The 12695-nt window shown below is 39.1% G+C and overlaps 2 protein-coding genes across 2 annotated transcripts in view; one reads left to right on the forward strand and one right to left on the reverse strand.

Annotated features, from left to right (window-relative positions):
• Positions 1–12695, forward strand: part of CHSY1 (chondroitin sulfate synthase 1) — a 72237-nt gene that overhangs the window by 31935 nt on the left and 27607 nt on the right. The gene's annotated exons all lie outside the window — the stretch shown is intronic.
• Positions 407–966, reverse strand: LOC112653670 (proteasome maturation protein-like). Its single transcript, XM_035714443.2, has one exon. The coding sequence runs from the start codon at positions 937–939 to the stop codon at positions 514–516; it is 426 nt and encodes a 141-aa protein (XP_035570336.1). The 5' UTR covers positions 940–966; the 3' UTR covers positions 407–513.

The raw sequence follows: 12695 nt of genomic DNA on the forward strand, positions 1-12695 counted from the left end.
AAATCCCTGTTGTTCTAAGCCACCCAGTTCGTGGTAGTTTGTTACACCTGCCTCAGGAGATGAATAGGGTCTGTTACCCAGAAATGCAGCCCCTCAAGAGAACAGGACACAGGCTCCACAGTCCCATCATGTGGCTGCGGCCTGAGAAAAACCACTCTCTTTTCTCTAACGTGGGAGTGTTTCTTATGGTCACGTTGTGGTAAGTACCTCACAGATGGTAAGCATTAGCTAATGGCTATTGTTAATGCTTGCTTGGTCTGAAGCAGTGATTCTCAAAAAGTGGTGCACAGACCAGCAGCTTGAGCATCACCTGGTTCCACAGTCCCACCCATGTCCCATATGAGGAATCAGGTCCTCTGTGCGTGTAAACGTTACCATGTGTCAGAGTCATCTGAGGGGCTTTTTATTTTTTCTCATGTGTCAGTGCTTTTAATGTTGTATACATCAAATTATAGTAAAAAGATGACTATAAACAACATGCAGCCCCTCTATTTTCATGAACAGCACAACAGATTACAGTAAACCGAGTTTATATTCCACCATCAAGTGTGGTTCTCTCATTAGTTCACTTTGTGACGGGTCATTAAGAATATCTTCAAATCCAATAGTCTCATCATTACCCCTTAAAATATCCAATGAAAGGTTTGAGCTTGGAAGAAATGGAAGACGCTGAACCTGCTGCACTGCCTTGAATTCCATTTGTAATTTTAGTGGAGCAAACAGACTCTGGATGTTTCTTAGTGTAGAAAAATTCATTTTATCTTGGTTGAACTGGAAATTTTTTTCTGATAATTCAGGAGGATGACTGGGCAAAAGTTCGTTTTTCACACAAGGCAGACCTTTTCGAAGAAGATCATGCTGTTCAAAAGGTCCACTTATTGAAAGTTCAGTAACTGGAATACTGTCCTTCAGCTGAGATCCAAGTCCTCTGGCATTCATCTTCACTTGCTCTGTGAACAGCCGCTTGACCCTCCTGAGGGGCTTTTTAAAACAGACTGCTGAACCCCATCCCTGGACCTGAAAATTGACATTTATAACAAGTTGCCAGGTGCTTCTGATGCTGCTGGTCTGGGGACCACACTTTAAGGATCACTGGTCTAAGGTTTGGTGGTTTACAGAACAGTGAGTAGAAACAGATTTTGATTTGCTTGTTTTTTTTTTTTTAAATAAACTTTTGGCTTTACAAGAGTTTTGGGTTTACAGAAAAATTACGAAGATAAAGGCCATATTCTACTCAGATGTTCTTAGTTTTTACCTACTGTCTTTTTTTTTTTATCATCATGTCTCTGTAGGCCCCTCTGGTCTGTGACAGTTTCTTTAGCTTTCCTTGTTTTTGATGGCCTTGATCGTTTTGAGAAATCCTGGTTAGGTATTTTGTAAAATGTCCCTCTTCAGGATTTTTCTGATGTTTTTCTCATGCTTAGACTGGGGTTATGGGATTTGAGAGGAAGACCACAGAAGTGAAGTGCTGTTCTTCATGTCATAATACTGTCAACATGATTTAGCACCATTGATGTTGGGACACCTAGTTGAGGGAGTGTTAGGTGTCTCCTCTGTGAAAACTCTTTCCTCTCCTTTCCAGAATATGCTTTTTGGAAGGTAGGCACAGTCCACACTTAAGGAGTGAGGAGTTATGCTCCCACAGCCTGACGTCAGACTGTCTATGTATATTATATAGAATTCCAAAGAGGAGATTTGTCTGTTCTCTCCCATTCATTTACTCAATTGTTAATTTATATCAGTATGGACTCGTAGGTATTTATTTTATATTTCAGTTTGTATGCTACTTTATTTGGTTGCTACAATTGTTCCAGCTCTGACCATTGGGAATTCATTCAGTTGGATTCCCCCCCTCCTTCCCCTTCTCTTCCCCCTCCCCTTCCTTTCTCTTGAGCACTTCCCTTACTTTTTGGCATCAGAAGATACTGCAGGCTTATCTTGTGAATTTTCTGCCAAAGTCCTATAATCAGCTGTATTTTCAAGGAGCCCACACTCCTATTGGAAAAGGGCATTTGGAGACCAAGATCTGGGTGCTAGGTGTGCTGGTTGCTATTGGGGTGTCCATTGCTTCTAGGTCCACTCAGATGACATAGAGCAAGGAAATCTATGTGTGTATGCTAGCTCACGTGTATACAAGATCTCTTAACTATTTGCGTATAACCACCTATATCTATAGGAGACTAGACATGCATTGGTAATGATGTCTCCAGGTCAGATCATCAGCACATGGGTCATTCGAGCCTCTTCCTTTTGTTGGATTGTACCTCCCACTTGAGCAGTGAGAAACCTGTTGCCATCCATCATCCCTTTAGTTAATTGTTCAGTTCCAGTGTCTGTGTGTAGCGGTTTCTGAATCTTGAGCATGTGAGTACAGTGCTCTTGTACAGTTTCATTTGGGTTTAATCTTAATTTTTCTTCATTTCCATACTTGGGTCAGCAACCTTCTCCCGCATTCTCCTTGGTGTGATTGTTTCATATATTTGTAAAACTGTTTGTTTTGTTATTGGCTACATTCCATCCTGGAGTCCCCTGAACTCTTAGGTGACTTAAAAAAAAATTGTATACGTTAAGGTTCACTCTTTGTGCTATAAAATTCCATGGGTTTTGATAAATATCTATCATTACAGTATCACACAACATCATTTTAATGCATACTGTATGTAGTATAATGTATCTATCACTGTATCCATACAATGTCATGTATCCATCATTTCAGTATCATACAGAATAGTTTCACTGCCCTAAAAAAATCCCTGTGTTCCACCTATTCAGTGCTCCTCCTGTACACCTCGCACCCTTTAAGTCCTTGGCAGCTGCTGATCTTTTTATTGTTTCTAGAGTTTTGCCTTTTCTAGAATGTCATAAAATTGAAATCAAACAGTATATAGTTTTTTCAGACTGGCTTCTTTAGTAAGGAACAGGCATTTAGGGTTTATCCTCATTTGTGGTTTGATAACTCATTTCTTTTCATTCCCAAATAATACTCCATTGTCTGGATGTCTATGGTCCATTCTTCTGTTGCAGGATGTTTTGATTGCTTCTAGTTTTTTTGTGATTATGAATAAAGCTGCTATAAAAACATTGGCATTCATGATTTTGTGTAGACATACGTTGTTAAGTCAGTTGGGTAAATATCTAGAAGGGTGATTGCTGGATGTATGGGAATAGTGTGTTTAGCTTTATAAGAAACCGCCAAGCTGTATTCCAGGGTGGTGGTAGCATGTTGTCTTCCCACCAGCAGTGAATGAGAGTTTCTATTGCTCTTATGCTCTTGAGCACTTGGTGTTGTCCACATTCGGCTGTTTTAATAGGTGTGTAGTGTATTTCTTTGTTGTTTGAAGGAGGAGGTTTTTCATATCCTATTTATGTTTTAGTCCAGGCTGATGTGCTTTTATTTGGTGCTGTTTTAACTGTTTATAATTTGGGCAAGTGGCTCTTTCAATTTTTGTATTTTAATATTAAGCTTGGACAGGTTTGTGCTTGACTATAATGAGGATGTGGAAAATTGTTGAATTGATCTCTGAGGTTAGGTTTGATTTTTTTTTCCCCCTCCCTCTTCTTTTTTTTTTGGTTGTTCATGTGCCTTAGGCATCTAGAATATTAATGCAGAGCACTTTAACGGTAATGGCAGAAGTTTTCTGAACAAGTCTGAACAACATACAGAAGATGATTACATTCAGTGTTTCATACTGAGGTAAATATTAACAAAAGCTGAGAGTGATTTTGAAGACAGGTACGTGAATTGTTCATTCACCGGTAGTTAATAAAATAAATTCCTTCCATGAGATGGTGATGTTGTATGGCAGGGGTATGAAGCTGAGTAAACTTGTACCCATCCTTGCCATTGTGGAACTTTTCTAAAGGGAGAGACATGACATATAAACTTCTGTGATTTATTCAATACTCAGCAAAATCAACACTCAGCAAAAAGTTGTGTGCTTGCTATGTGCTTGCTATGTGCCTGGCACTGAGGAGTCAGGGGTGAGCAATGGGGAAGCCCTGAGCTCTGGAGCATACATCTATGCAAAGGCACTATATCATTCTTTACAGCATGGGTTCTCCATCTTTCGAAGACAAAGTACAGAGAGCTGTTGGCATGTGGAGCAGGAATGCCTGACCTCAGCTGGTGAGCAGGACAGCCTCTGTGAGGGAGTGTGTAAAGGATGAGTTACGAATTCAGTAGGTTCAGGTGGGAAGGGGTGAGATGAGAAGGGTAAGGAGTAGATGGAGCCAAGTTGAGGGTAGTCAGATAGCAACACCTGGGAATATTTTAAAGTCAACTTTAAATATTTAAAGTCAACTTGCTTTCGTTCTGATGATTTCCCACAGCAAAGGCTGTTATAGTGCAAGCCATAACCCCTTCCCCTTTATAGGTAGATAAAGTGCCAGTGGTAGAATTCAAAATACTTCTTGCAAAGACTGGAATTTTTTTTTATAGGACCTTTTTACCATCTAACAGAAGTAGTACAGACTAATGTAAGAGTAAAAAGCATTCTTCTTCTTTCAGCCAGGCAGAAGATCAAAGATGGATAAGACAAGAACCTTACTTTCAAGGAGCTTGTAGTCCTACAGGCTATACACGTACAGAGATCATGTGTAATCACACATCTCAGAGAGAAATGGTACTAATAACAGAGCTAGGAATAGGATGTTCTAGGAAACCAGAAACAGACTGCTTGGGGTAGAGGAGTGGGTGGCAGGGAGAAGTCCACATGGACAGGACTCTTCCCAGAGCCTTGTTGACTGACCCAAGAAGATGTTCCCATTCTTACAAGGATGGGCATCCTGTCAAAGGGAACAGTAAGTATGAAGTCACAGGGATATGGTACAGTCCAACCTGCCGTGGAAACTACATGTGGCTTTAGTATAACTGGAGCAGTGAGAAATTAGACTGCAAAGATGGATGGACAAAAGTGGGTAGTTTTTACTTTAGGAGCTGAGGGCATCCACCATGCAGCCTGCTGTATGTGGACTTCCTTGATGTTTTAACAAAATTTTTTTCACCTAATTCCTCTAACACATAAACCAACAGGCCTTTGTATGGAAAAACTGTGGAAGAACTGAGCCTTCTGTAACCTGCAATAAGATCATTACAATGAAGACATTAAAGATTCCCACTGTTTATTTGTACAAGGGAGGTATATATACCCAGCTTACATTGCCTGATCCATCCAAGTGAACTTGTAATAAATATCATTCCTTGGTGTGATAGAAGAAATAGGGACTGTATATTTTCTTCAAGATCTCAAGTTACAAAACTAGGTGGAAAAAAGTGGATGCAGAATAAAGTATATTTTAGTGGAGTTGAAAAGCTATGTCAGTCATGCTCTTATGGAAGTTGCTACTTCTGCTGAAAGAGGACCCTAAAATCTACGTCTTATCTCCCTGAAATGCATGGTCACAGAATTATTGTTTCACCTGAACTCAAAATTTGAAAAAGCCATGGAAAGGAAGCAGACTTATGATTTGTTTAGCAAAGGACAAGAATTCAGATTTGGTCGGAGCAAATAAATCAAGCCTTTGGCACCTGAGAGTGGAACTTCGCCATATTTCATTGATGCCTTCCATCGTAGGACACACCACTGTTCTGTGGACCATTGGAAGGAAGACACTGCCACCTAATAACTGTGCCAGAGTGCTTTCTTACTAAGTCACACCCCAGCTTAAGAGGTGCCGAAATATGAGAAACTTGAGGTGGGGGAAGTTGTGGATTTCCTACTGCTTACCAACCTGTTGCATTGTGAGAGTGCTTGACTGTAGAATGAGAATAGTCTCTGAATACCAAGTTTTGTTCCCATGCTCTCAGTTCTTAGTACAGTCCCTGGCATGTAGCAGGCGTCCAATAACTGAGTAAATACAAATGGAGGGAAGGATAGATGGATGGACAGATAGATATACAAAGGTGAGGTAAGGGTTGAAGGTGGTTGTTAGCTAGGGAAGATATGTGAGGGAAGGGTTCCAGACAGTTTGAATTCTTAGAAAAATTAATAAAGTGGCAAATTTGACAGAGACTAGTGTTACTTATGTTATGGTATTAATAATCACAAGGATTTATTTAATACTTAAATGAGTGCTTGACCCCTATAACTTTACACATACAAATTCGTTTTGTCCTCATAATAATTCAAGGAGGTAGGTGCTGTTATCCCCATTTTACAGATAAGAAAACTGAGGTCCAAGGTCATAGAGCAGTGATTTAGAAGCATGTAGTAAGAATGCTGGCATGAGAATACTCTAAATCTGTTTACAGTTGGAGATTATTTTGATTTAAACAATTGTTTTGGAAGAATTTACTTATCTCTATATTTTAAAATTATGTGAGCGTCCATGCCCTTGCAGCTCCTTGAAGAGTTTACTCAGTAGCTTCTAAACATTGCATACTTTCCCCTCCATTTTTTAATGGCCTTTCAAACTGAAGTTTGCCCTGACATTGTAGGCTTATATTGATAGTATACTCCAGAAAACCTTAAATTACTGGCTCCATGAGTTATAGTCTTCTCCTAGGATTTTCAGCTCTTTGTACATCATCTAATGTACCAAAGTGTATAAAAATTTATTAAAATTACAGAGGATGTACCCGATTGCAAATCATTTTTTTTTTTAAAGATGTTGGAGGGAGACACAGTTTGTGGGGTGAGGCTGATGCAGACCTGGGCACGGTCTGTGTCTCCTGGAAAAGGGAAGGTAAAAACTATAGTGCTTATATGATGTGCACAGGCCCTGGTAAATTTGTGTTGGATGCATGTGGGGATGGGAGAAATAGGAGGTGCTCAGTGACCTGAAGTCGCCACTCTCCACTACACCTCTGCGCTTAAGATGCAGTATTCGCTTGCCCCTCCCCTGCAGTCTTCTTAATTATTATATTATTACAACTTTGACCCCAGTTTCTCTTGACTGACAGAAACTATTTTTGATTTTAAAGATAACAGGACCTGAGATTCTAAGCAGTGCTTTTCCGACACCCATGTAGGTATCTTGGTATCAACTGCCGGATTGTTACTTACATCAGGGTGTATTTTTCTGTCAAATGCACTGTTGTTGTAGTGACAAGAGTATGGGCTGATATAAAGAGGCTGATGTTGAGATGTGCTAGAGCCTTCGGCCTTTTTTCCTTCTGAGTGGTTCTGCTGTGCGTGCTGTGCAAAATTACCGCTATAGTATGCCTGTAGCCACATGTTCAAAAGACCTGACCCATAAAAGGTACTGTCTAATCACAAACTGTTTAATGAGTAATTATAGTCAAATCTTATACCAACTTTAAAAACAGAGCTTGTATTTGAGCTTTTTTTTTCCCTCTCCTTTTTTTCCTTTCCATGCTTCTTACTAGAAGCCTTCAGAAAGTTTTACCAGGGCTAGTGGGTAGATGGGGGAAGAGAAATATTAGACTAGAAGTTAAAGGCAAGTACTTGGAGAAGCTTGATCAGTATTTTTAACAGCACTAACCTGTTAGGAATCTTAAAGAGTTGAAATTACAAAGCTGAAGGCACCTTTTATATTTTCTATCTTGGTCTTGCCATCTAAATTGTCTTTCAATGCAAATTAATCACATACCATTAGATTCATGTGTAACATAACCCTATATCTGCCCACACCTTCCAGTAAGCTGAAGTGTGCCACTGTGTACGTTCTAAACAAATCTGTCTGCATATTGGAGCCTTTTCTTATTTGTATATAGCTGATCCTGGAAATTTAGCCTAGAAAAGATTTCTTTTTCACTCCTTTTCTCCTTCTTTGTTGACTTCATGCAAACATATTTCATTATTGTTGCATAGCAACTGACTTTGTGTTTATGATTTTTGTTTAGCAGGTTTTTTTCCTATGGAACATTGAATTTGTATAACAATTTCCAGTCTTGAAACATCCGTGATGAAGATTCTTAACTTAACCCTTTTTCCTTATAAACAGAAAAAGCTACATGGCATTCCAGGTACATATCCCTTTGTCATTTTTCTAAAATCGTATGAATTGAAATTCTGTGAAAATGGATGGCATTTTCAATGCTCTGGGTGTTCTCTTTGATCACCTGCAATCTGAAATAGTTCCCCAGTCTTTCTTTCCTTGATTTTTAGACCTTGACACTTTGGGGGGATTACAGGCCTGTGGAGGGTTTAGCCATTTGGATTTGCTTATTGTTTCCCCATGATTAGATCCAAGTTGTGCATTTGGGGCAGGAATACTACCAAAGTGATGCTGTGTTCTTCTTTTATTCTAGCAATTTGTGATTTTGATTTGTTCTGTCATTGGTGCTGTTTTAACACTGACCTCTCGATTGAGGTGGTATCTGCTGGCTTTCTTCACTGTAAAGTAACTTTCTTTTTCTAATTAAGAAGCGTCATTGTGGAGAGATGCTTTAAGGCTGTGTAAAGATCCTGTTCCTCATCAAACTCACTGCTGCTAGTTTTAGCAACCATCAGTGTCTCTTGGCTGAATGCAGTATTACTGTAATGATTGCCAAATGGCGCTGTTCTAATTCCATTCTTTCTTTTATTAGTTGAAAGTAAGGAAAAGCTTATTTTTCCCATATATCTATTTGTGTGAGTGTATATTCTTGTGTTCCTATTTTACTCGATGGGTTATAATCCTTTTTTTTTTTTTTTTTCCTATTTTACCTCCCTTTTCACTCACCTCCCCTCTGGTAACCACCAATTTGATCTATTTAAGAATCTGATGTTTTATTTACCCCCTTTTTTTCTTTGTTTTCTTTTTCAGATGTCACATGAGTGAAATCATATGGTATTTGTCTTTCTCTGGCTAACTTATTTCTTTCAGTATAACTCTAGCTTCATCCATGTTGCAAATGGCAAGTTCTCATTCTTTTTTTATGGCTGAGTAATATTCCATTGGACATGTAAACCACATCTTTATCCATTCATCAAATCAGTGGACACTTGGGTTGCTTCCATATCTTGGCTATTGGGTTGTAATCTTTTACTCTTATTTTTCTATGTTTAAATCATCCCAAATTCATGAATGGCAGACTTTTTCATGCTGGTTTCTGTGGCTTTCTGACCTGTCTCTGTCATTCTTGGGACGATTTCTTGCTCTCTGGCACAACAGAATATTTCAGACTCTTATATTTTTCTCTGCCATAGATCTGCAGTCTGCCATTTCTCTAAGGCACCCTGGTTCCTCTTAAGGAAAAATATCTAGAAGCCAAGATCTAGGCTCTAGGTGTGTTCACTGCCGTTGGAGTATCACTGTTCCCAGCCCTGTTCAGTGAACTAGAGTGCCTGTGTGTGTGTCTATCTATATCAATGAGTTCACACTGATACCCCAAATCTCATTTCAACACTAAAAAAAATTATTCTTGTTACCTCCCTTTTCATATTTTCATCTCTTCTTTGACATTTGAGGCATCTAACTCTCATTATTCTCAGATATATTTACTCATTGGATAAATTTCCATTGTATGTAATCAGTCTGCTGTTTCTGTGACACCAGCGTACAGACAGGTGCCTTACCTTCAGGCTCCAACACCCTGTGTTGGGTGACTGCTCCTGGCAAGCCCCCCCCCCCCCCCCCGCCTTTTGGGCCCTGTCTTACTGGATCTTTTTACCTTTACTTCAAGGAAAAAGTGGAAGGAGGGCAGGATGCCTAATTCCATTTTGAAATAGGCTTGTATAACTGTACCTATAATTCTAGGTATCTGGCCATGTCACCTAGCAACATAGTCCCCTCTGTAAGAGGATTTCTACAATCAATTGGTAAATTCAGCAAAACGGTATTCTTGTTTTGATATATGTTCTCTGAAGATCGATTTTCTTTGAGTGTTTCTTTGCACCACATGTTTGACTTGGTTTTTTTCCTAGTTGATTGGGTCTTGCCTTAACCATTTCTGCCTTCCTCTTAGAGGCTTCTATATGACGCAGTTAATTGACAAATGAGCATAGACAGGGAAGATGATAGAAGTACTTTAAGGTTTAAGAAAAGTATTTTGTTAACATTCGAAATGAAATATTGTATAAAGTACTAATGGGTATAGCTGTTGACAGCCAGCCAGCATCATGAGTTGTACTCTCAAAATTGGAATGAATAATTTTTAAAATACTGTTGTTAGTTGGCAAAATTGAGAAGCACTTGGTACTAATTCTTCCCATTCTGAAGTTTTATGTGGGTGTAACTCTTTCCTCCTCTTTTAGCCAACGATTTTTTGTTTCCAAAAAATGAGGTATAGAAGAAAAACCTTTTATTCCCATTTTAGGTAGTGAGTGGTTTCTTTTTCTTTTTGACTGTAAATGCTATGTTAATATAAAAAACATTTGTCAGGAGTGGGCTGTTTCCAAGAAATGGACTAGATAAGATTTGTTTCAAATAGTCAATTAAGTCAATTAAGATTTCACCCCCCCCCCCCCCCCCGAATTTTGTCTCTTTGCTTTTGGTTTTGTTATGTCTGATCTTGTTGCTTTGTGCATAAGATTTTAATTTTCAAGCCAGGTTTCTCCAAAAGGGGATCTAGGTGTATGCTGATACGCTACAGTGGTAGTGAGTAGCCAGAGGATAAATGTGGCTTAAGTCCCCAGAACACTAATGGTACATCAAGTTTGGGAGATGGAGAGATGTTATAGTGACACAGACATGGATATCATAGAGTATAATGCAAACTTGTATGAATTTTTGTTTTAAAGATTTTATTTATTTATTAAAGAAAAAGAGAGGCAGAGGGAGAAGCAGGCTCCATGCAGGGAGCCCGATGTGGGACTCGATCTGGAGTCTCCAGGATCAGGCCCCGGGCTGAAGGTGACGCTAAACTGCTGAGCCACCGGGGCTGCCCTTGTATGAATTTTTAAGAGTAAAAATGAGAAATGTATTATTTATTGGAGGACTGCTTTAGGCTATGCTCCCGAACTGTGGGAATATTCATTCATTCTTCCTTGCTTTTAGGATCCTTCTGTGTGCAAAGAAAAATGAAAAAACTGTTTCTTTTCTCATAGGTTGTATAGTATATTTTAATCCTTGATGCTTTTCTGTAGCCAGTTTATTGATGTGGTCTAACATCACTCTCTTTCCTAGCTCCCATAGTACACTAACTTATATAGGGCACCATATTCTTTCAGTGAACAATGTGATCGCTATTGGTTTATTTTCTGAAGTGTTACTTGTATGTAGTTAGCGCACATAAATGCTTCTGTTCGAAACCATTTTCATAGGACACATCACAATTGTGACCACAGCACTTAATATCCCTCCATCATCAGGGCCCAGTGAATTAATAAACCAGCTGATGAAGAGCTGCTTACTCACTGTCCAGGATGTTGTGAGGTGCCCTCCACCCCACTCCCATCCGCCACTCTGTCTCCAAGGCTTAGTGGCTTCCTTTCATGGACCTTAAGACTTTTTAAAAACAAACACCCAGGAATTGGTGCTCTGCTGCTTTGAGATCTGTCAAGTGTTCCATGGTCTCGCTAATCTCATGCCCGGTACGTCAGCCTGACCATGCCTATGTGGCCCTAGTCTGTTTACTGGATTGTACCTCTTTCTTTGCTCAGAGACTGCCTGTAGACGAGAAAGGAGGGCACGTTGGATTTGAGTTTGAAATTAAACTTCTTGTTTAGTCATGCAAACACTACGTAACATCCATTAAGAATCAGTGCCCTTGAATACTGTTATTTTAAGAGTGGAACATATTAGCTGTTGGCACTTGAAATAGAAAACAGAACTGTACCAGGGGCATGGGAGATAGTGCAAATTATCATGGAACTATCTTCAAAATTAAACTTCGCCGCTTTGAGCAGAGTAAGTGTATGTGGATTTGTGTATCTGAGTATCAGAGTGGCGGATAACTAATAGTCTTCAGTAGAAATGCCAGATACTTAGCATTTTGTTATCACAGTTCCCTTTAAGTTTGAATATTTATCTTTCAGTGCGTAGCTAAAATAGTATTTGGTAGAGCTATATATAAATATATTTTTTAGTTATCAGGAAGCTCTGTAGAATCCATGTAGATTGATGGCTACTTTATATTAAGGGGAAATATAAGAACCAGTCTTTTTCTTGAACAGCTGCTGAGTATGCTGGTTCTAATAGTACATACTGAGTTTTTTCCCCTCCGAATCATCAGTATGTATGGTGGTAATTTGGTGACTAGGAGGCACTGTAAATTATTAGTTATAATAAATTGATGTCATGCTCACTACACAGCAGGCAAAAAAGGATGAATTAGAGACAGAGACAGAGATAGTAACAGGTTTTTGTCCAGGAAATCTCAAAGAATATAATGAAGTATTGCCATGTTGATTATTTAAAAAAAAAAAAAAAAAAAAAGAAAGAAAGAAAAGACAAAGGGAAAAAAAATCCAAAAGATTAAATATTGAAACCTTAGGTTTAATAAAACAGATTATAGATCAAAAGCTTCTTGCTTTACACTGCTGAAAATTTCTTTGAACTGCTAAAGAATGTTTAAGATATCTCTTAACCATAGTGGATGATTTATTTGTAGGCGGATGGATTATGTAGTATTGCAAAAAACCATCACTATCATTTTTGACCTCTCTTTTTGCTAATTATTTTAGATTTTGAAATAATTTTAGACTTAGATCAATTACAAGAATAGTACAAAGAGGGGGATCCCTGGGTGGCTGAGCGGTTTGGCGCCTGCCTTCGGCCCAGGGCGTGATCCTGGAGTTTCCGGATGGAGTCCCACATCGGGCTCCCTGCATGGAGCCTGCTTCTCCCTCTGCCTGTGTCTCTGCCTCTCT

Source organism: Canis lupus, chromosome 3 (assembly GCF_003254725.2).
Source record: "Canis lupus dingo isolate Sandy chromosome 3, ASM325472v2, whole genome shotgun sequence".
Taxonomy (NCBI): Eukaryota; Metazoa; Chordata; class Mammalia; order Carnivora; family Canidae; genus Canis; species Canis lupus.